Source organism: Balaenoptera ricei, chromosome 2 (genome assembly GCF_028023285.1).
Source record: "Balaenoptera ricei isolate mBalRic1 chromosome 2, mBalRic1.hap2, whole genome shotgun sequence".
In the NCBI taxonomy this organism is placed as follows: Eukaryota; Metazoa; Chordata; class Mammalia; order Artiodactyla; family Balaenopteridae; genus Balaenoptera; species Balaenoptera ricei.
In genome coordinates this window covers 101,547,576-101,572,070 of record NC_082640.1, presented here as the reverse complement: position 1 = coordinate 101,572,070, position 24,495 = coordinate 101,547,576, and the positions used below count along the sequence as shown (strand labels likewise).

General features: G+C 38.6%; 1 protein-coding gene across 4 annotated transcripts in view; it reads right to left on the bottom strand.

The window, feature by feature from the left end:
* Positions 1-16,281, bottom strand: part of TP53BP1 (tumor protein p53 binding protein 1) — a 74,568-nt gene extending 58,287 nt beyond the window's left edge. For all 4 annotated transcript variants that reach the window (XM_059913454.1, XM_059913455.1, XM_059913456.1 and 1 more), the window contains exons 1-10: positions 16,158-16,281; positions 15,400-15,584; positions 15,030-15,123; positions 14,714-14,798; positions 6,775-6,905; positions 6,000-6,158; positions 5,518-5,647; positions 3,984-4,150; positions 2,531-2,660; positions 1,632-1,726 (exon numbers count right to left, since the gene is read on the bottom strand). In XM_059913454.1, the coding sequence (XP_059769437.1) occupies positions 1,632-1,726; positions 2,531-2,660; positions 3,984-4,150; positions 5,518-5,647; positions 6,000-6,158; positions 6,775-6,905; positions 14,714-14,798; positions 15,030-15,123; positions 15,400-15,584; positions 16,158-16,164 (1,183 nt within the window). In that variant the 5' untranslated portion in view covers positions 16,165-16,281. The remainder of the gene's footprint in view (positions 1-1,631; positions 1,727-2,530; positions 2,661-3,983; positions 4,151-5,517; positions 5,648-5,999; positions 6,159-6,774; positions 6,906-14,713; positions 14,799-15,029; positions 15,124-15,399; positions 15,585-16,157) is intronic.
* Between the last annotated feature and the right edge of the window lie 8,214 nt (positions 16,282-24,495).

The following is a 24,495-nucleotide window of genomic DNA, read 5'->3' as shown; positions in this document are numbered from 1 at the left end:
ACACCTTTTGATCTTTATTGCCGTGACAAAGCACTTATTAAGGACTGTTCTAAGCACTACATATAAAAAGGCTTTAGGTTAATATTCTTAGACAACAACAACAAAATACAAAAAGCATACACAGTTGCACAGTTATGCACATATTAAGCAAATGCATTAAATCTAAAATATAATTGACAAAGGAAAATACAATGTTACATGAAAAGAACACTGAATCATATACATAACATGATCCCACTTGTGTAAACATACTTCTTTATATTTATGCATAGAAAACACACTGAAAGGAAACACACATATCCAAATACTAATTATATCTGGACTGTGGTATCACAGGTGATTTTTATTTTCTTCTCATTACTTTCCCATATGCTTTCCAAACTTTCTACAGTAAGTACTAATTATGTTTACAGTCAGGGAGAAAGCATTTTTAATATAATTATTTTTATATATCTTCAGTGTTCACACTACAGATAGAAAAAATGGTTCTAAGGATAAGCCAAACTTAACTTGCATTAACAGCATTTTTTGTAGAATGGATTCACTTTTATTTTTCACTGAAGATATCACTAATCATGTTATGCTTAGAATGATATTAGTCCATTTGGATACCTACATTGATTTTAAGAGAAAATAGCCAGACACAAACTTTGTGGCAGAAGAAAGTCTAAGATTAAATCTTGTCATGGGTAAATGAAAACCCATGAGCACAGGCTCTGGAGGCAGCTGCCCAAGTTCAAATCCTGCCTCTATAACTTAGTTATGAAATCTCTCTGTGCCTCCATTTTCTCATCTGTAAAATGGGGATAAAAGTAACACCTACTTCTTAGGACTGTTGTGAGGATTTTAAAAAAAAACAAAAAAAGAAACAAAGAGAAGAACCTAGAACGAAAGAGAAGCAAAAAGAACAGTGCCTGGCATAAAATAAGTGTTCAATAAATATTAGCTATTGTACCATTATTGATATGTGAAAGAATGAAAAGGAAAAAATCATGGAATTTATTGGAAAAGGCTTTGTAGAAGTAGGAAAAATTTAGAAATATCTTGAATGACTAGATAGGAGACTAGAACAGAGCAAAAGAGGTTTAGATAATGACATAAATTAAGTAAAAAGAAAAACTTTCTTGTGAATAAAGTAATATAAAATCACTAGGTCCTCAAAGGAGGAAGGGAATTAAGTCAAAATTTCTACCACCTGCTCCTAACCACTCTTTGGCTAAAACTGCTTTGATAATAGCAGAAGTAACCTATAAAGAACAAAAGAAACAATTTTTGGTTCCCTCTGACCAGTAACATGTTACCAAGCTGCTGGAGACTATTAGGCCAATGGCAATAAAGGTCTTCATTATACTATTGATAATTCATTTGAGTTCAACTTGAACAATTTTCCCTTAAGGGTCTTTTCAAAAATTAAGTTGTCAATACAGAACTCTCAGAAGAATCAGTGCTAGAAAAGCAAAGAACCGAGGAAAGCACTTAACATTAGGCCACTCCCCTGAAGCTTAGACATGAGTCCTAGCGAATAGCTGAGGTCACAGTGTTCTAACATGTAAAGGAACAGTACACTTCACAAGGCAGAAGTGCTGCCCCTCTTCTAACCTGAGATCAACAGACAGATCAAGAGAGCTCACCTTTTCTCCCTTCTTGCTCTGTGGGGCTGCTAGGAACGATAAAGGGGGTAGATCGGAAGGCATCAGGGGAAGGAGCAACAAGGTCTGAGGAATTCCTTTATACAAAGAGAGAGCCACAGGTTATTTTACCACAGCTACAGCTTCGCACTTGCTTTCTACTTCTTAACAGCAAAAATATCTATAACTCATTCAAGTACTTATTAGTGTTTCTCTCAAACAGCTAACCAAGGTTGGTAGAAGAGCCATGAACAATACTTCAATAACTATTTCTCACACCAGACATATCCAAAATTAGAATTTAAAAAAAAAAAAAAAAAGATTAAGGGAAAAGCCATATGATTACAAGAGAAAGTAAATGACCAGACACAAGGACATCATGACTGAAAAGCAGGATGAGATAGTGCTAAAAAAATTAATTCATCTGCAGATTTGAGACAAATATTTACTCCATTTTTTGCCTATTATGAGAAAGATCATGCACATTCTTATTAAAAAAAAAAAAAAAAAAAGCAACCTCTTTGCCCTAACACGGATAAAGAAATCCAACTACTGTCAACTCTAGCATAACCTCTTCTGCACCCCTATGCAATTAAATGGGAAGAACTGCTAGCCAAATGGAGCAGCAGGCAGCTTGTTTTGGACACGTAAGTCTCTAAATAACTGGGCAGTTTCTTTCCTGGTGAAACCTTCAGGCTACAATTTTAAAATCTCCAAATGGGAAAGCAGATCTACCTGCCTTCGATAATTCCACTAAGTTCTTATTCCCCAAAATTCTTAAGCCTAGAGTTTACTTTTCAGTTTCAAAAAGACTTCTGGACTACCAACTTTAGCCCTTTCAACCTTAGCCTAAAACCATCAGGCACATGTTTCCTTGAAAGGGTTATTTTAGGCTTACTTACGTGGAAAGACTCTCCTGAACAAGAGACCTCTGACCAGAGAGCTGCAGGAGGTGCAAAGTGGTGGCAGGTGTGGAAGCCAAAGAACACCCACCTTCCTCCCTTGAAGGAGTAGAGCAACCATCAGACGCTACTGAGAAAAAAAAAAAATTCTAGTTGCATTTACTTCTCATATTGACATTACTGAACTGTCAAAAAAACAAAAGACACTCAGTAGTACAAAAAGCGTAATATTCATATCCACCCATGTTCCAAGAGGGCAGAAACTGTTTTCTAACTGCAGTACAATTAGTGGAATGCCACGCTAACACAAATCTTGAGTGACCACTAAACAACCTCTCCCTAATGAATTATGGGTTTCTTTTATAAAGAATTGACAAAAAGAACTCCTTAGTCCTTTCTGTCATGATCGAAGCCTGGAGAAGAAAAGCCAGGACGCTTAAGCCTCTCCTTGGCTGCTCTTCTTTCTTGTGAAGTTTCTATTATAAGACAGCAAGCGAGCCCTTTATTCCAAGGTCTACCTAAGGTGAAGTAAAGCTTATGCCATGATGCAGATGGGAGAAGTCAAAATGATGTGCATGACACCTGATGATATGAATGCAGCAATTTTCATGATTAGAATCTGGGCTCCTCAAAAGACAGGAAAAATACTAAAGCGTAAGTAAAAGGATATATGAGCAGCCATTACTGATTTATACTATGAAGAGGCTCCTGTTGGTCCCTTCTCCCTAGCAACAAATGGAGTATCAGCTGTATTAACTGCAAGAATAAAGAAATTTCTTAAGTACAACCTTGTGGCTTTAATGAGAGACCAGAAAAGGTTTCTTGGTGATGCTCTGTATGTCCCGCACACATTCACAGCACAGTACAGGAGTATAACCTTCTCTTCCTCCCTACTTACAACCAATACATCATATTTTGCTGATTGTTACTGACGCTTTCTGGCTCTGTGAGGCTGCAGCATGGGGCACTGGTGGGGGTTAATGAAAGGTGAAACAAATACCATTCTAGTCTTCTAAAGGTATTATGTTCCTTCTGCTGGACCATAACTTCCTATTTGTGGCAGAGGAACTAATAAACAGATGAATAAGTAGACTGTTACCCAGGTGAACATGAAAATCTTCATTTAATTATCATGATATTTAAGATTTGAAGACTTATGATAACAGAAATAGCTACTCTGCCCATAACATTAAATCTGCCATATTATTAGCTAGTATTCTTCAATATCTCCATTCCCAAAAGAGAAAGAAAATTATGCTAACACACGTTAAATAGCAATTATTTCCAAAAAGCCCTTCTCATTAATCAGCTAGAAACGTACTTTCCTTCCATACCACAAACAAGTCTGCACACCTATAAAGTGCCTTCTGACTTAAAACAGTAGCCTCAGAACAGAAATAAAAGTTTAGATCTTCAGAAAAGAAGAGCTACGGCAACTAATTACTCTTTGTACCTGTTTTATTGCTCTGGTCAAACAAGTCTTCTTGAGTTGACAAAACCTCAGGCTCTGGTGACTTCTGAATCTGCATCCCACCTTCCAGAAGTTCTTGAACAGATATTTGTTCTTTCGTTTCCACAGCAGCAAGAGAGCCTTTGGGACTAGCAGGCATGTCCTCTGACCTAGGAAATTCATATCGCCAGGAGAAAAAGTTACTATGTTCAAAGGCTTTCATCTTTGAACAAAGAAGCATTTCCTGTTTCGTGTGTTTTCCTTTTTTAATTTCAAAACTTCCAAAAACTATTTATTAAAAGTAAAATAAGCTACACTTTATAATGACGCAAAGCCCTCAGCCCATTTCAAAGAGTGTCTCAGTCTCTCACAAAGCAATACCTCTTTTCCACTCTGCTCACTGCAGTGTTGCACACTGTCCAAGATTTCTGATAAGTGAGTTAGGGATTTCTGTTACATACGTTGTTATCTAGAGGTGGATGAAGGAGTGTGACCCAGACCACAACAATGCCAGAATGAACAATGACCTCCCACAGAAAGGGCTTGGATGTAAATCATCCTCTGCACCAGCCACACACATTATCTTCTGCTGACCTTTTTGATCTGATCTACTCAACCCGAGCCCCAAACCAAGACTCCTTCACACAAATACTACTTACACATGTAAGACACTCACTGCTGGCTCCTTTCCAGAGACTTAGGAGGTTCACCTACTCTACCATTCCCCAGAGTAAACAGGATAGCAAAACTACCTAGAGAGTAATTTCCTAAGGAAAAGCGGAAAAAGTCAGCCCCCATTAAGCTGAGTGTTTTGCGTTAGAAAGACAACTTCTCTTGATATTCAACTTTGTTCAGTACCCCATTCCCCACTGTTTCTACTGAAGGAAGAAACAAAAGAATACTAAATGTTTACTCATTCCCTCCTCCAAAATGGAAGCATCCCACTTGTCCTCTGCCATATCTAAACTTGAGGTATTGACCAGAGACAATGCTGTTTTGGATACAACAATCACCATAGGCAGAACAAAGGTATACTGACCAATTCCCAAAAAGTTAAGAGCCTGAAAGACACGGGAAAAGAATACCTCCCTATTTATCTATGCCATAAGCTACCAGATGCAGGATACCTGAGGATCCAACGCAATCTGGATGCTCCTCAAGTATAAAAACAGTAGACTTTCAAATATAATATTCTTGTGACTCTTACAACACCAGAGAAGCTAGAAAGACATCCCACAGAGAGATAGTGCCTCTGCAGACAAAGAACAGAGAGGAGGAGTAGCAACCAAAGATTAAGGGGTCATCCTTACAGTTAGAGCAGCAATAAATTGGGTTTGTAATATGCCTAAAGATAAGGACACAACGAGAATTCATAAACAATAAATGTTTCTACTGGACCATAAATATGCCCAGGGCAAGGGGGAAAAAAAAAAAAATCAAGAATTTCTAAAAATGTTTCCACCTGGCCAAGTGAAATGAGTGTAACCCCATAGATAGCAGAAACCCAAAAATACTTCCTAGAAAGAACTTGGTTTACCTTGCAGGTGGTGAATTTTGCTCTTCTACCACAGGTACATCCTTACTGGGCTGTGCTGCCACAGGGATATCCTTGCTGGGCTGTGCTGCCATGGGGGTACCTTCATTAGACTGTTCTTCATGCTTAATTGCTTAAAGTTTTAGAAGAAGATAGGAAGGAGATATTTAATTTTTCAAAGTACTAGAAGTAGTCCCAAATGCTTTTTAAAAGGCAAAGATTTTAAAGAAAGAAATACAAACTGAAAATATATACAGGCATCATTCCAGAAAGGAAAATAACCAATTACCCACTTATAAAAAACCTTAGTATGCAAGCCATCAACTGACAAGTACTCGCCAGACAACTCTACAACCTTACTATACTAATTTAGATTATATTAACTTAGATAGCTATAAGATATATCAAGGAAAAAACAACTAGCTCTAGCATGGGAGGAAAATACTTATAAACAAACTCTAAATGCCAGAAAACATGTTACGTACCAATATTAGCATCCACATCAGAGAGCCTAGTATAAGCAGAGTTGGTGGTTACTGACTGTAGAGGCCCTTTGTCTGCTTCACGTGGCACAGTTTGTTCCTCAACATCCTGACTCTGGGAGAGTTCTAGAATCCCAAAGCCCAGCTGTGATGAGGCAGGATCTAGGAAGAAAACCACAAGAAATCAGATATCATCCCACAACATTATGCACTATGCAAGGTGCTGCCCTTTAGCAAAAGACGGTCATATTAAGTCCTTCACATCAAAGCCCTGTCCCCCAAATTTTTTTCAAAATAAAATTAAGAATAAAAGCACTAAAAGCAAAGGGGGAAAATGCATAATGAAGCAAAAAACTGTGTACTATAAAACCTTACAAGCACCTAATAAAGGTAGACTATTTCTACTTTCTAAAGAAATACATAAGCCCCTCCACACACACACACACACACACACACACACACACACACACGCAGAGAGCACTGTACTTCAGACTGTAATTCACCCCACAAGGCATGCATCCCAAAAATATTTGAAAAACAAATGAATACAAAAGAAGTAGGAGTCAGTATGCAGAAAGGGGGCTAAAAAATGAGCTAAAAATTCATGAACACCAAAATTAGGTGGATTATCTTAGACTACCAGCAAATTTCCTAATGACTATTCTCAATTTAATGATCAGAAATCTATAACCTGATAAAAGGGAGAAATTTAGACATTTGCATGCTCATGTTAAAGGGGCTAGACCAATCTACTATCCTGAAAAAGGCATACAGCTACCTTCAGCACCAAGGGAGTGTGTGGTATCGTCTGAAATATCTCCTTCCTTTTCCTCTTTCTCCTTCTCTTCCACCTCTTCTTCCTTCTCTTCACCCACAGGAGGAGCAGATTCCACTGACATTCCCAAAACACTATACAGCAAAAAGACACAATCATGTGTTCGCAGATAGGCCGGGATATTTTGCTCAAAGAACTCTTTAAATTTTATTGTGACTCTCCACACACCAACCACGTTTTAAGCAAATTTGAAAAAGTAAAAAACCTCACCCTATTATTGCTTCTTTCTACAAAAAGCACCTAAAAGGTTAACAACTCAAAACACTGTAGTACAGAATTAAGTAATACAAATAAGAGACAGAAGGAAGAAACAAACATACTTGATTTTTATCTTTCTCTGAAAAAATCTGAGCAGGGATAGAAAAATCTTGCACTCAAGAGAATTACTGACAAGTGACAAGAGAAGATGTGCATTAGATGTGCAGAGAAGGGGGTCAAAATACATCTATTTAATAGAACACAGTTCACAAAAGAATTTTAGCAAAAATTCTTAGAATACATAACATAGAACCACAGTGGCTGAAAAAAATTCAGGTTAAGAGGTCTGTGTATTAAGAAGAAGACATCACAGGTCAAAAAATGATAAACAAAAGTAAAAGACACATAACAATTAGGAAAAAATATCTGCAATAATATAACAAAAGAATAGTCTCCATAATATACAAGGAACTCGTAAGAAGAAGCTCAAGATATGAATGGACAAACAACAGAAAAGACAACTCACAAAAAAAAGAAATACAAGTATCTTTAAACATGTAAGAAATCAGAGAAACCATTTGTTGCCAATCAAATTAGAAAAAAAAAACTGTAAATACTGTACTACTATTCAGTGCTGCCCAAACCTGAGGTGAGATTAGCATTATCACATACTGTTTATGAGAGTATAAACTAATAGAACCTTTCTGCAGAACAACTGGGAAATATGTATCAAGAGCTCTAAAAAATGTTCATACCTAGTAATTTCAACTGTAAAAAATAATTTGAAATATGAAAAGATTCTTATACAAACTTACTTTCGAAGTTCACTGTGACTAACAAACAACCTGCTGTAAGCCCAACAGTAGGTAAATGATTAACTAATTTCATAATCCATAAAATGGAATTTATGCAGCCGTTAAAAATGTTCAAAACAGGGGCTTCCCTGGTGGCGCAGTGGTTGAGAATCTGCCTGCCAATGCAGGGGACATGGGTTCGAGCCCTGGTCTGGGAAGATCCCACATGCCACGGAGCAACTAGGCCCGTGAGCCACAACTACTGAGCCTGCGCGTCTGGAGCCTGTGCTCCGCAACAAGAGAGGCCGCGATAGTGAAAGGCCCGCGCACCGCGATGAAGAGTGGCCCCCGCTTGCCACAACTAGAGAAAGCCCTCGCACAGAAACGAAGACCCAACACACTCAAAAATAAATAAATAAATAAATTCATAAATTAAAAAAAAAAATGTTCAAAACAACCAAGTGCGGGGCTTCCCTGGTGGCGCAGTGGTTGAGAATCTGCCTGCCAATGCAGGGGACACGGGTTCGAGCCCTGGTCTGGGAAGATCCCACACGCCACGGAGCAACTGGGCCCGTGAGCCACAACTACTGAGCGTGCGCGTCTGGAGCCTGTGCTCCGCAACAAGAGAGGCCGCGACAGTGAGAGGCCCGCGCACCGCGATGAAGAGTGGCCCCCGCTCTCCGCAACTGGAGAAAGCCCTCGCACAGAGGTGAGGACCCGGCACAGCCAAAAATAAATACATTAATTAATTAAAAAAAAAAAATTCTATGAGAACAAAGTTTAAAAAAAAAAAAAAAAAAAAAAAAAAAGCAAACCTGTGAAAGAATACTGTCAACTACGAAGCTTAATAACATGCTAGCTATCATTACTGTTATAAAAAAAAAAAAAAAAAAAAAAAAAAAAAAAAAAAAAAAAACAACCAAGTGCAACATGTAAACCATAAATCTGGATTGGATACTGGATAAAATATATATATATATATAAAATAAAGCCATCTTTGAGACAACTTGGAAAATCTGAATATGCACTTATTACTAGGTTTTACAGAATCAATATTTTCTTAGGTGTGATAAGGGTATTATGATAATACAGGATAATATTTTTCTTAGGGGATGAATGCTAAAGTATTTGAGGGGAACTATGATTTCTGCAACTTTGCTTCAAAACAGTATATTTTATACACACACACAGAAAAAATGCATAGTATATTTTGAAAAAATGCATAGTATCTTTTCATCTCTACTGTGGGTTTAAACTTTTAAAATAAAAAACTTGGGGCAAATGTTATTTAGAGTTTTAATTGCCAGGGGAAATTAATTGCTCATGTTGTTAAGCAAAAAGGTCAAGAAACACAGGAACTTTTACTTCCCATGTGTCAACTATGTATATTAAGTGCACAACAACAACAACAAAAAACAACAGGGAAAATAAGCCAAAATGTTTACAGCAATTAGCCTCTGGGTGGCAGAATTACAGATGACATTTTTTGCCTCCTTGTAACTTTCTACCCATTTAACATTTCATATAAAGACCATTAAGCATAAGTTTAATAAGCATAAAAGAGAAGAAAACATAAATTTGCAAAGTTGGGGACCATGATCCAAGGAAGAGAAAAAGGACTGAATAAAGACTTTCACAAAAATTAAATAGAACGTTACCTACACAACTGGGAGGACCAGATGCCTGACCTCAGGAAAAATAGGGGAAGAAAGTCAAGAGCGTGTATGACAAAAAGTAGAAGAGCAATGAAAGACAGCACAAACCACACACCTTGGATCTTCCTCAGTCTCTTTTGGTGGTTTTCTTCAAGTTCCTAATGCTCGTAGGCACAGTGAGTCCTTGGACCTCTTCTTCACCTTCACTCACCCCCTTAGTGATCTTATCCAGACTCATGGCTTTGAATATCATCCATATGCTTATGACTCTGCAATTTTAAATCTCCAGCTTAGACCTTCCCCCTGAGCTCCAGACATTCACACTGTCAACTGCCTCCAACTGGCAATTGAAAATGCAGCTCAACTTTAACAGGTCTATAATTGACCTTCCCCTGCAGTCTTCTCATCTCAATTAACAGCAACTCCATTCTTCTAGCTCCCAAACGAAAAACATGGAATCACTGTTACCTCCTTCATCTCTCGCATACTTCACATCCAATCTATCTTTGAATCATATTTTCAAAAACCCAGAATCTCACCACTCCTCATCCACTTCTACTCTGGTCTAGCCACTGTCACATTTTGCCTAAATTATTTCAGTAGTCTCCTAGTAGGTCTTCCTGACTCTGCCCTTGCTCTCCCTTCAGACTGTTCCTTTCTAAATTTAATCTGAAGAGCTTTCTTTTTATTTTAATTTTAATTTTTCCCAGCTTTATCGAGGTATAATGGACAAATAAAAATTGTATACTCTTCAATCTATTCCTGATCCAGCGGCCAGAGTGATCCTGTTTAAATCTAAGTCAGATCATGTCATTCCTCTGCTCAAAACCGTTCAATACTTTCCTAAGAGTAACAGCCAAATTCCTCACAATGATCCATAAGGCTTTATATATTCTGGTTCCCTCTTTACTTCCCTGACCTCTTCTCCCACTCCTCTCAAGCACTCCACGCCAGCCACACTAACCTCCTTGTCATTTCTCAATTATTCCAGGCACATGCTTCTCTCAGGGCCTTTGCATTTGCTGTTCTCTATGCATGGATTACATTTATCCCAAATAATAGCAGAGATCACTTACTTAAGATTTTTAGTCAAATGTCACATCACTAAAGCATCCCCTAAGTCATCCTAACCTAAACTTGCAATTCCTTTGATGCTTCCCATCCCCTTCTCTGCTTTATTTTTCTCCTCAGCCCTATCAGAGTCTAAGATACTATATATTTTTACTTATCTATCAAGTATTGCTATATCCCATACCAGAACGTAAGCTCCATTAAGGTCTAGGGTTTCTTATCTCTTCTGATCACTTTGTATCCCCAAAACTCAACAGTGCTTGGCATATAGGAAATACTCAATAAATATTTAATTAGAATGATTAGGTGAATCAGAAGAGGCTTGAAACTAATCTGATTATAGACGAAAAATAGTACTGATATTAAACTTTTCTCCACTATCCAAAACTGATGGAAAAAGAAAACAAAGGTTTAAATATATTATTTAGAAATACAGAAGTAGCCAATAAAAGAAATAAAACAATTATCATCAAAAATTAGGAGAATGTTGTTGTGAGTTAAAACCTCATCTTTCATTACGGAACTCAAGTGTCTTAATCTGATAAAACAAGAAATGGTAATACAACAGTGTGACTTAGTTTTACAACAGTATTAAGAGCTAGGAAGACAACCTCCCAAAGAACTATAAGCACAAACACTTAAAAAGCGTTACCTCTGTGAAAGGGGACCAATGGTGGGAATGGACTCTTTGCTTTTCATAATAAGTTCTTTTTAAAATAAATTATGTATTTATATTACTCTTAAAAATATTTAACAGATCTCATCAAAATTAAAAACATGCTCTATGGAAAAAACCTCTTAAGAGGATGAAAAGACAAGCTACAGAGTAGGAGAAAATATTTGCAAACCACATATGCTACAAAGCACTAATATATAGAATATATAAAGAAGTCTCAAAACACAATAAAAAAAAATCCAGTTAGAAAATAGGCAAAAGACATGAACAGACATTTCCTTGAAGATGTACAGATGGCAGAGAAGCACATGAAAAGATGTTCAACATCATTAGCCATTAGGGAAATGCAAATTAAAACCTCAATGAGATATTATCACACACTTATCAGAATGGCTAAAATAAAAAATAGTGACAACACCAAATGCTGGTGAGAATGGAGAGCAATTGGATGTCTCATACACTGCTGGTGGGACTGTAAAATGATACAGCCACTATAGAAAACAGTTCAGCAGTTTCTTAAAAAAACTGAACAGGCAACTACCATATGACCCAGCAATTGCCCACCTGGCCATTTATCCTAGAGATACGAAGACTTACAAAAACCTGTATGCAAATGTTCATAGCAGCTTTATTTACATTAGCCAAAAACTAGAATCAACCCAGATTTCCTTCAATAGGCAAATGGTTAAACAAATTGTGGTACATCCATACCATGGAACACTACTCAGCAATAAGAAGGAACAAACCACTGATACATGCAGCAACTCATATGGATCTCCTGGGGCTTATGCTAATTGAAAAAAGCCAATCCCCAAAGATTATATACTGTATGATCCTATTTATATAACATTTTGAATGACAAAACTTTACCAATAGAGGATGGTCTTTTTTTTTTTGGTCCCACTGCACGGCTTCCTGGATCTTAGTTCCCCACCCAGGGATCCAACCCACACCCTCAGCAGTGAAAGCACAGAGTCCTACCCACTGGACCACCAGGGAATTCCCCAGAGGATGGTCTTAATTAGTGGTTGCCAGAGGTTCACATGCAGGAGAGGGAGGTGGGTGTGGTTATAAAAGGACAACACTGGAGCTCCTGTTCAGCATTTTGACCTCAGTGGTGGATAAACCTACACAGGTGATTAAGCTGTATAAAAATTAATACACACACATGAGTACAAGTAAAACTAGGGAAATGTGAATAAGTTCACTGGATTTTATCAATGTTGATATTCTGGTTGTGAAAGTATACTATAGTTTTGCAAAGTGGTACCATTGGGGGAAACTGCGAAAAGTGTACAAAGAATCTCTCTGTACTATTTTTTACAAATGCATGTGAATCTACAATCATCTCAATTTTCTTAAATGTTTAACGGGGAAATAAAAATATCCTCAGCATCATATTTTAGGACACTTCATGTTTAGGACCACAGGCTTACATCACAATAGGACATTAGATAAGAGAGGAAGATCTTTTGGAATTTTATGATATATAAAAGTTCACAAGCAGCCTTTTTCAAAATATTTGCATTAATGAATAAAGACAACATAAAGAGATCAGTACACATGTGTTTTGAAGAGCTTTCATTCTTTTGGAATCAACCCCACATTCTCTGCAGTTTCGTGGCCTTTACACATGCTGCTCCCTGTGTCTGGAAAGCTCCTCCTTCCACACTTCTGTGCCACACACTTCATGCCACACTTCTCCCCAGCCCTTCAACTATGCCTAACAAATTTGTATTTATAGTTTAGATCATCCTTCTCAAAGAGGTTTTCCCTTATCCCCCATGTTAGGTTATATATTCTATTTTTTCCCTCTTTACAATGATCACAGTTCTCACTGAATAGCTATTTATGTAATTATTTAACCTCTGTTTCCCCTATTAAATTGTAAGCTCCATGATGGCAAACATGCTTTAAAACACCTTCCACAGTACCTGCACATTTACTGAATGTAAGCATTCAAGTATTTTTTTTAAGGAAAGAGAACACCTTGATGCAAAAAGGGAAAAGAAGTAGCATGAGACTTCTCAAACAGTACCATTCATTTATAACAAGGGGTACACACGCATTCTGTCCCCACTGGTTCAAACTCAGATGCCGAGGCACAAAAACACAGATAAGCCTGGCACATGTTCCTAAAGAGGTATCACAAAAACTTAAATGCCTACAAAAAGCAAAGAAAGGTAACATAAATGAGTTAAGTGGCTGGGTTTAAGAACAAAAGCACAAGCCCTAGGATAAATGAAAAAAGAATACCTGGCCTCAGTGTCCAAGTACAACAGTGAGTTACAGGCACTATGACAGACCATAGCACTCATGCCCTACCTAAGCAGAATCTGGCTGCTCACAGCTCCAGCCAACTGCTGCCAATAATACAACAGTTGCATTACTTCCAGCCTAGTAATCCCAGAAGCTGGAAATCTAAGTTCTATGTGAAATTTCCCTATTTTTAAATTCTATCAACAAATTCAAATATATTTTACAACTATGTGTGGGCCAACTAGAACCCACCTGCGGGCCAAAATAAGTCCACCAATTTGGGGATTGTTCTAAAGCATCCAACTGATGATTTGAGAGAAAAAATTTAAGTGCAAACACAGAGTATTAAACATACACACACATACACACACAAAAAAGCACTTATTTTTGAGATAAAACCCTAGTCTTTCACCTCAAACTAACATCCTCCTCTCTGACTACCTCCCTTTTCTATTCCACCACCCCAAGACTCCTACGTTCTCCTTTGATCTTAGGAGAATTTGGGTGTTGAATAGTAAAAAAGAAAGAGAGGCACTTGAGTCAGAAGGACTCAAAGCCCAGCTCTGTCACTTACTAGCAATGCATTCTAGAGCAAGGTTTTTAACTTCTTTGCCTATCACTTCCCCCCCTAAGTAAGGGAAGTAATGTAATGTGTTCATCGTACAACTGCTTTAAGGATGAAATTAAATGGCAGTATATATCAAACGTCCCATCTAGTGCCTAACATAGAGGATAAACTCAATAAATGGACAATGTAAAGATATACAGGAGACAAAGTAAAAACTGAATACTGTTTAGGGTATGAATTAAACATTCTGGGTCTAAAACTGGTGAGGTTCTTTGGTTGGTAGATAGAAACCATGCTTAACTGTTTTGATAATATACCTAAATATTTTTTGACTATTTTTTCTAGTGATAAGTCATATCCAAGCTAAGAATAAGGAATGCTTGTTTCACATGCGCAAGGTAGATCACAATCTGAATAATGTAGGTGCAAAAAAATGTTACCACCTTCACAAAAGAGATTCCAGTTATCAGTACCAACAGAATGCTAGTTAATTGAAAAAAAAAAAAAAAAAAAGAATGCTAGTTAATACAATTCTGAAATCCCACTCCCTAATTCACAAAAATAAGATTAATCCTTTTATCCTTGGGATGAGACAACAAGTACAGATAAAAAAACTGATCCACTAATACATTTAAATAAATTCCTTCAAACACTAGTATACCTGCTTGTCCTATTTGGCTGAGGTAACTGTTCAATGACCTGACTGATGGAACCACATGTGTCCAAATGAGAAGAATCCATAGACTCTGAAAAAAATAAGTGGATATTAGCAGAAAAGGCATTTACCACCAAACTGTAATACAAATTCAAGAATGCAGACAATACCAATCTAATCAGCTACATTAGAAAACCAACCTTTTGAGTACCTACTATGCACCAGATACTGTGCCAGACTTCCTTACATACATTCACCACAACCACATAATGTTTATATCCACCCGGCTCCAACAAGAGCACCCTTGCAAAAGGGACCTCACCTGCAGCTTTGTTTTCTTTCAGATGTTCATTGAAGCCACTATTACTGTCTCCTTGTTCTTCTCCAGCTGTTTGTTCACTATTGGACACAACATCCTAGAAAATATACATATATAATATACATCCCAGAAAATGTACATACAAAATATACATAATGTATACATACATATGTACATAATATGAAATATACATTTCATAATATACTATATATGAAGTAATCCAAAATGATACATATTTTTGTGAAAATGATTTTATTTTCCAGCCAACTTTATCCAAAAGATAGTGATCTCCTAAGGACTTACTTTGCAGCTTGGTCTAGATTAGGGGAAAAAAAAAATCTACTCAATCATTTCCAAGCAACCTATCACTCACCAACACAGGGTTCTCTTTGTGCGTCTGTAGATTAGGAAGGTGTCGAGATAGCATACTGAAGCGAGAACCAGAATCATCGTCTAGAACCTGGCTTTCAGGCTGAGAATCTTCAATGATCAGGCAAGGAGTGTCTTGCTGAGAGAAATCTGACTCCAACTGACTTCCAGTAGGGTCCATCTGCTCCCCTGGAATGGAATAACAAAAGATCAGTTCTGTGTAACCTACTAGCCTTCCTCATGCAGTCTGAGCTTAAATAATGAGGCGGAAGTACAAGACCTGGAAAAGGGGACCAGTGTAGGACTCTTCCAATTAGAACAGTATAATCGCTGCAATCACTTTCCTATCATACCTTCCAAGGCCCGATTTCCTCGTTATTTACAATCAGCCTGCCTATCCTTCTCTCCCCCTTCCATCACCTTCCCGTAGACACCCTTTCCCCTCCTTCCTAACCTCTTCTCTCCCCGCCCCTTTTTCCATCCCCCACAACTCTCCCTACGTCCTTCTGGCGCCTCTACGACCCCCCAAAAGGCTTCTTTGTAATCTCTGCTCGTCTTAACCCCCACAGGCCTTCACGCTTCCTCACGACCACCCAGCCTTCCTAGCTAGGGCTACCCCACCCCCTCCTCAGGGCCCTCCAACCCTTTCCCTGTCACCGCCGCCATGCTTGCCACCCCGCCCCCTCCGGTCTGCCATCCCCTTCAGACCCGAAACCCAAGCCTTCAGAGCCTACTACTCCCCCACTTTTCTCCAAACTGTACCAGGCATCCCGGTGGGAGGTCCCTCACGCTCCAGCTAAAGATCTCCGCACACTCCCCAGGTCCCTCCAGCTCGATCCCCAGGTCGACACTGTAGCCACCGCCGCCACGGGCCGCGAACTCCCCCTTTCCCGTCGCGTCACGCGGTATCAGCTCGCCCATTCGCTGCTGCTGCCCGCCACTCAAGAAAGCCTGTGGATGATTGGTGGCTGGGCGGAGTGCCCCGCCCCACGTAAGAAAAAGGAACACGGCGGCGTGTTTCCATGGCAGCCTGGAGGTTGCAGGCCGTCCCTCTAATACAGCCGGAGAATGACAGTATCCTTGAACCGAAGGGACCTTGAGAGGGCGTAAAATATATTCCCCTGCCTCCAGGACGGTTGTTTGTACCACTAGTCAGACATAAGAGAAAAGACCAATTTTCTATCGTTCATGCACCATAAGGCCCCTTCTCTCACCCTCTTCCGTGGAAAAGGAGAGAGTTTCCCGGCTTTCTAATAAAAGGGCAAAGAAGATCCAGGATGGCTAGAATTTCAAATCTGGTGAAACTGAAGAGACAGAGGACTCTTTGGGGTTTACCGGGTCAATCAGGATCCCTTTTGTAGGCCTCTACCCGAATTCAAGGGCTTCACGTTACGTCTCTGCCAGTTCTTTTAAAAAAAAAAAATTTTTTTTTCCATTTACATTGTCTGAGGGCCCCGGTAAGCCATATTTTTCCCCATTGCCCTTTCCAGTCTGAAACGTCGTAGTTCAAGCTTCACATTTGCTTATCGTTGACCTATCTTTTGTGGAACTGCAGCCTACAGAGACCATAGACCCAGACATGTTTTGCACCTCCTGTTGAGACAATTGAGCACAGTAACTGTCAAGACTCGGTGGTGAAGAGAACAGCTGCCGCCCCTTTAACTAGATGACCTCAAAGGTCCCTGGAAGCCTTGAGAGTCTATTATCCTAATTATGGTGCCGGGGACTTATAGAGGGTGTGGCAGCTGTGATTTGTATTAATGAAGGAGGCCCCATGAGGAATATGGTTTTGTTTTTCGTTTTTTTTGCGGAGGCTGTTGGTTTTTGTTTTTAAGTGGTGGTTGGATCTGGGATGGAATTCTAGCCAGAGCAGCTGTCAATAGGGAAAGCACCTAGCACACTGCCAGGCATATACATAGTAGGCATTCAATAGGAAGTAGTTTTCTCTCTCTACCCCAGGCTCAGAATGACTTAAGCACAGCCCAACCATGATTCTCCAATTCTGTAAATACCCAATTCAAAACCTGATATAGGCTAAGCTGAAGTGGAGCTTCCTACCAACGAATGTTCTCCCTATCAAAGCATGTCATCTCAGTATATGTTACTTCTGGGAACAAAAGGACAGACTCTTTGAAATGAAACTTTCCTGAAAAATCTAGAATCTATTGTTGCTATAACTAGAATATAATTAGGGTCCCCAGAATGTTTTATGAGTGGAGCAATAAATGTAATGGAGCACACAGAGACACATCCCACTTCTTAATCTTGAAATCATTTACAATTGACTCCTCTCTTCCCCTCCCCCCAATGCTGCAGAACACCAGTGACCAAATAAATTTAATCCTAAAAAACCAGGTAAGGTCAATATTGACTACAGTAGGTAGACAAAGTGAATTCATCTGCTCAATGTGAGAGGACACCAACAATCAGGTCCTGATGTGACAAATCTTGACCTTGATTACCATAAAAATTCCCCAAAGTCACTATATTTTTGCCCTTCTCTGTCCTGCTACTGCATTTCCCATCACCAAGCAAGACATAAATAAGCAGGCTTTCTTGCTCATTTGACAAACAACTGTATGTTTGTCAAAACTTATAAAACTATATACTAAAAAGGGTAAATTAAACCTCAATAAGCATGACTAAAAATAAATAAACAAATGAGCCTGAGCCATTCCCATTACTAAATAAAACAAGAGCTTTAAAAAAAACAAAACAAAACTGTGAAGAAAAACTGTGAATTCCTTGTTAAGCAGGATGATAATGAAATTAATCATTAAATTACCCAAAAAGATCAGAAAATGCAGGCAGGATGGTTACCCACTGAGGCTGTGACTGATTAGAGTTAGGTGAGCCAAAGTCCTTTATTGATTCTTAGACTGCAAAGGACCATCAGCATATCTGCCTATCTACAGGTGCATCTTTACTTAGGCCACCTCCGAGAAATCTAATCTACCTCTAAAGCCCTCCAGACGAGAAAATTCCATCAGAAAATTCCATCAGGCACTATGTTAACTCACTATGAAGTTTAACAGACCTCATTGCCAGAAAATTTTCTTCTAATTATCTAACCTAAATTCTTTTTTTAAAATATCTTATTCATTATCTCATTTTTAAAATTTGTATTACATTAGGATCCTCGTTTTTAAATATTCATTTATTTATTTAGACTGTGCCGGGCCTTAGTTTTGGCACGTGGGCTTCTTAGTTGCAGCATGCATGCGGGATCTAGTTCTCCGACCAGGGATCGAACCCGGGCCCCCTGCATTGAGAGCGGAGTCTTAGCCACTGGACCACCAGGGAAGTCCCACTCATATTGTCTTTAATTGGTAAGTTTAAAACCTGGACAAATTCTCCTAAGGCTGGGATCATCTCATCTGTTCTAATAATTCTACCAATCAAACAATGAACATAAATGCTACCTACTTAGTTTGATAGTCTTTTTCTGAGGTCTCCTCACAGACTTCTCTAAGCAAAAGAACCCCAGATGGTTTAATGCTACCTCACAGACACTATTCACCAACCTTTACATTTGCTTCATGGTTTTCCTCTGGAAACTCACAGTTTTGAAGCTCAGTGGCAGAGAACTTTACTGAGGATGAGTACTAAATTTAACGATAAACTATCACATATCCCTTTTAAACTGCAATATTAAAGTATTACAAACTGACTTATATCTAACATAGAATTATTCTGACCCCTAGGCTGCCTTCTGTTGCACTTGGACTTAAACAATCATGCCCAGTCATATACCAATGATATAATTCATTATTAACATGTATTACATTTTTACTATGTGGCAGGTATTGTGCTCTGGGTTTTTTTGTTGGTTTATTTATTTATTTATTTATTTATTTATTTATTTATTTTTGGCTGCGTTGGGTCTTCGTTGCTGCATGCGGGCTTTCTCTAGTTGCGGCAAGCAGGGGTTATTCTTCGTTGTGGTGCGTGGGCTTCTTATTGTGGTGGCTTCTCTTGTTGCAGAGCACGGGCTCTAGGCGCGCGGGCTTCAGTAGTTGTGGCACGCGGCCTTCAGTAGTTGTAGCTTGCGGGCTCTAGAGTGCAGGCTCAGTAGTTGTGGCTCTCGGGCTTCATTGCTCCGTGGCATGTGGGATCTACCTGGACCAGGACTCGAACCCGTGTCCCCTGCATTGGCAGGTGGACTCTCAACCACTGCACCACCAGGGAAGTCCCTATTGTGCTCTGTTTTACATTCATTTTCTCACCTAAAAGCCTCATATCTCTTTGAGGGTTACAGATGAGGACACTATGGCTTAGAGAGATGACATAATTTGCACGATGTCTCAGAATCTGTGAGAACCCAGTCTGTCTAACTGCAGAGGTTTTATATATCCATGATTGAGGAGGAACAGTGACAAAGAAATGGCAAAACAGTGATACAAAACTTTTTTTGTTTTAGAATGTATTTTTATTTGAATACTAAATATGGGTGTCCCTAGTGTTCTAGAAATTCATAATAATTAAAATAATATGAAGAAAACAGAGGAGAAAAATTAAAAGTTGCCAATTCCACATCCTTATGAAGAAGTTAAGTCAACAAAGAGGTGATGACATGATTAAAATGTGAAAACAAATTGCCTAAGGCAGTCAATAATTGCCTATGATACTATACTAGCTTCTTAACACCTGATATGCTTACTAGCTGGCTGATATGCTTACTAGGTACCTGCAACCCCTGCAGTGGAAGCAATCCTAACTGGTCTATACCTTACCTCTACAGAGCGTCCTCCTATTAATTTTAAGTAAACTCTTTATTTTGAAAAAAATTTCAGAGCAACAGACAATTTACAAAAATAGTATAATAAAAAAAACCAGTATAATGATCTCTCATAAACCCTTTCACCTAGATTCACATGTTGTTAACATTTTGCCACATGGCTCCTATTCTTTTTTTTATTGTGGTAAAATATACATAACATGAAATTTACCGCTTTAACCATTTTTAAATGTACAGTTTAGCGGCATTAAGTGCATTGACATGCAACCATCACCACCATCCATCTCCAGAACTTTTTTATCCTCCCAAACTAAAACTCTGTACCCATTCAACATTTATTTTCCCATTCCCCTCTCCCTCCAGCCCTTGACAACCACCATTCTACTTTCTGTCTCCATGAATTTGACTACTCTGGGTACCTCATACAAATGGACTCATACAAATTTGTCCTTTTGTGTCTGGCTTATTTCACTTAGCATAACATCCCCAAGGTATATCCATGTTGTAATTTTAATAGCATGTGTTAGAATTTCCTACCTTTTTAAGCCTGAATAATATTCCATTGTAGGTATATATCACATTTTGTTTATCATCCTTGTTCAGTTTAACCCACTTTTCAAACATTTCCAGAGCCCCAACTTTGCCACACCAAAATATAGATGAGGCCCTGGAGGCACATTAGCAGAACCCCACCAAGGCAGCACATTGCCACCCCTTCCAGGTTGCTTAATTTTCCAGCCAACCAGTTAGCTGTAGGCCCTCTTATCAATCTGAGTCTCTCAAACACCCAACACCAAGCACAATTGTGACTGCAGTATTAGCTGCAGTTTTCTCCCTTCCACCTTTCCAAATGTTTAATCCAAAGAGCTCAACTCCACCAGAAGCTGCTTACCTGGAAAGAGAGAGGTAGAAACAGAAGGTTGTGGTATGAGGGGGGAACAAAATGGAATCCTTGTCTATCTGAATACTGATGGGGCCTGCCATTTTACCTTCTCTGGCTCATTCCCTCTCCTTATAGAAGTATTCAAATCTCCACATCCTAGTAACATCTCCCCTCCACTCCACTTCTTTTTTTTTTTTTTTTTTTTTTTTTTCCTTTTTTTTTTTTTCCCACTTCTTTATCAAGCTCCAGGCCTTTCTTTCTTTCGTTGTCCTCCATATTCTGCTTTCTCCATACCAGTAACTCCATAATCCTTTGCAATCTAGCTTTAACCTCCATAAATCTAGTGCCTAGAACAAAGCAGTTACTCTAAAAATGTTTGTTAATAACTGATTCTGAAAATTTCTTGTCAAGTCATCTTATTAGCTTTGACCTCTATCATGTTTGATAGTGTTGCTGATCCCCTCCTCTTTAAAATTTTCATCCTGTAAACAAGCTAAGTGCCCATGAACAGATGAATGGATGAAAATAAGATGTGATATGTATATATATATATATATATATATATATATATATATATATATATATATATGAATACTACTCAACCATTAAAAAAAAGATGAAATCTTGCCATTTGTGACAACATGGATGGACCTTGAGGGTATTATGCTAAGTGAAGTTAAGTCAGATGGAGAGAGACAAATACCATATGATTTCACCCATGTGTGTGTGGAACAAACAAACAAACAAAAAATAAATGAACAAGCCAAACAAAAACAAACACATAGATAAAGAGAACAGAGTAGGGGTTACCAAAGGGGAAGGGGTTGGGTAAAGACAAAGTGGCTAAGGGGGTCAACTGTATGGTGACAGATGGAAACTAAACTTTTGGTGGTGAGCACTCGGTAGGGTACACAGAAGTAGAAGTATAATGTTGTACACATGAAACTTATGTTGTAAACCAATGTTACCTCAATAAAAAATAAATTAAAAAACAATAAATTTAAAAAATAAAATAGGACTTCCCTGGTGGTGCAGTGGTTGAGAATCTGCCTGCTAATGCAGGGGACACGGGTTCGAGCCCTGGTCTGGGAAGATCCCACATGCCGCGGAGCAACTAGGCCCATGAACCACAACTACTGAGCCTGCTCATCTGGAGCCTGTGCTCCGCAACAAGAGAGGCCGCGATAGTGAAAGGCCCGCGCACCGCGATGAAGAGTGGCCCCCGCTTGCCACAACTAGAGAAAGCCCTCGCACAGAAACGAAGACCCAACACAACCAAAAAAAAAAAAAAAAATTAATTGAAAAAAAAAGAATAGCTCTTAAAAAAAATAAAATAAAATAAAATAAAATAAAATTCTCATCCTATGACTCCAGAGTTCCTGGCTCTTGTCCTCCCTCTCAGTCTTTCTTTCCAATCCCTAACTTCCTGGAGGCCAGTACTACAGAATAAGAATCAAGAGTGTTACCAACATGCTACAACATGGATGAACCTTGAAAACGTGCTAAGTGAAATAAGCCAGATACAAAAGGACACATATTGTATGATTCCATTTATATTCCATTTATATACCTGGAATAGGCAAATCTACAGAGACAGAAAGGATAACAGTGGTTTCCAAAGGCTGGAGGAAGGGAGGAATACAGAGTTATTGTTTAATAAGCACAGAGTTTCAGTTTGGAAAGATGTAAAAGTTCTGGAGAGGGATGGTGGTGATGGTTGCACAACAGTGTGAATGTACTTAATGTCACTGAACTGTACACTTTAAAATGTTTAAAATGGTAAAGTTTATGTTACGTGTATTTTACTATAATAAAAAAGTTTTTCAATGAGACAAAACTAAATTTTAATAAAGATGCATACCTAAATCATAAAAAAATAATAAAGAAATTATATGATGCAATAAAAGTCAGGCCTAGGGACTTCCCTGGTGGTCCAGTGGGTAAGACTCTGCATACCCAATGCAGGGGGCCCGGGTTCGATCCCTGGTTGGGGAACTAGATCCCACATGCATGCCACAAGTAAGAGTTCACGTGCCGCAACTAAGATCCGGCACAGCCAAAATAAATAAATGATTTAAAAAAAAATAATAATAATATATATATATATATATATATTTTAAAGTCAGGCCTAATGGTTAATTTTAGAGGGTATAAAGAGGTTGTAATTCTTTAGGAGCCAAGTGGGGTGCTTGGAAATTCTATTTTCTTACTAGAGGCATTACACACGTGTACTACAGTTAAGTCTCCTACATATGAACCTTCAAGCTGCAAGCTTTCAAAGATGCGAATGTGCATCTGGTTCCAGCAAGGAACCAGAAACTGTGCCAACAACGTCATGCATGAGGGAAATTGCAGCTTGCCCTCCGTCTCCTATTGCTGACAATTCTTCAGCTCTGCCATCTTCCACCTCCTCTCCCTCCACTAGTCAGTAACTCTTCTTGCCTGTTCACTTGATGCCGGTCCCTGTTTGGCAGCTGGTGTACCGTACTTTTCAAGGTACTATACTGTAAGATTAAAAATGTTTTCTTTATTTTTTGTTTGTTTGTTTTTTATGTATTATTTGTGTGAAAAGTATTATAAACCTATTACAGGACTTCCCTGGTGGCACAGTGGTTAGGAATCCGCCTGCTTATTCAGGGGACACAGGTTCGAGCCCTGGACCGGGAAGATCCCACATGCTGCAGAGCAACTAAGCCCGTGTGCCACAACTATGGAAGCCCGTGAACCTGGAGCCCGTGCTCCACATCAGAAGAGGCCACCATAATGAGAAGCCTGCGCACCGCAGCAAAAAGGGGCCCCTGCTCCCCGCAACTAGAGAAAGCACGTGCGCAGCAATGAAGACCCAACTCAGCCAAAAATAAATAAATAAATAAATAAATAAATAATTTATTTTTTAAAACCTAAAAAAAAAAAAAAACCTATTACAGTACAGTACTATATAGCCAATTGTGTTAGTTGGGTACCTAGGATAACCTTGTTGGACTTACGAACAAATTGGACTTAACGAACGCGCTCTCGGAATGGAACTCATTCATCTGTAGGGGACTTACTGTATTTATAATTCATACATTTGTACATTTATCTTTCATTCACTTTCTAATGTGTTACAATAAAGATGATTTAAAATAAATAAATATCATTGATACTAAAACTAGTACTGTGCTGGAAAAGGGGGTATTTACATTGTCTCAAACTATCTCCCTAAAATGTACTGAATTATTACAAACAGAAAGTAGTATATTTGCAGTGAAAAAATCTGGTAACTTAATGAAGTGATCCCAGTTAACATCACTAGTAATGGGACAAAACATCATCACGTGTCACTTGATATGATACACTGAGAAGGAAACAACATCACTTTAATTGTATTCCTGCCAAAAATTCATAATCTGAATCTGATCATGAGGAAACATCAGATAAGCCCAAACTGGTGGAAGCTCTGCAAATAAGTAGCCCATATTCTTCAAAGAGAGATATAC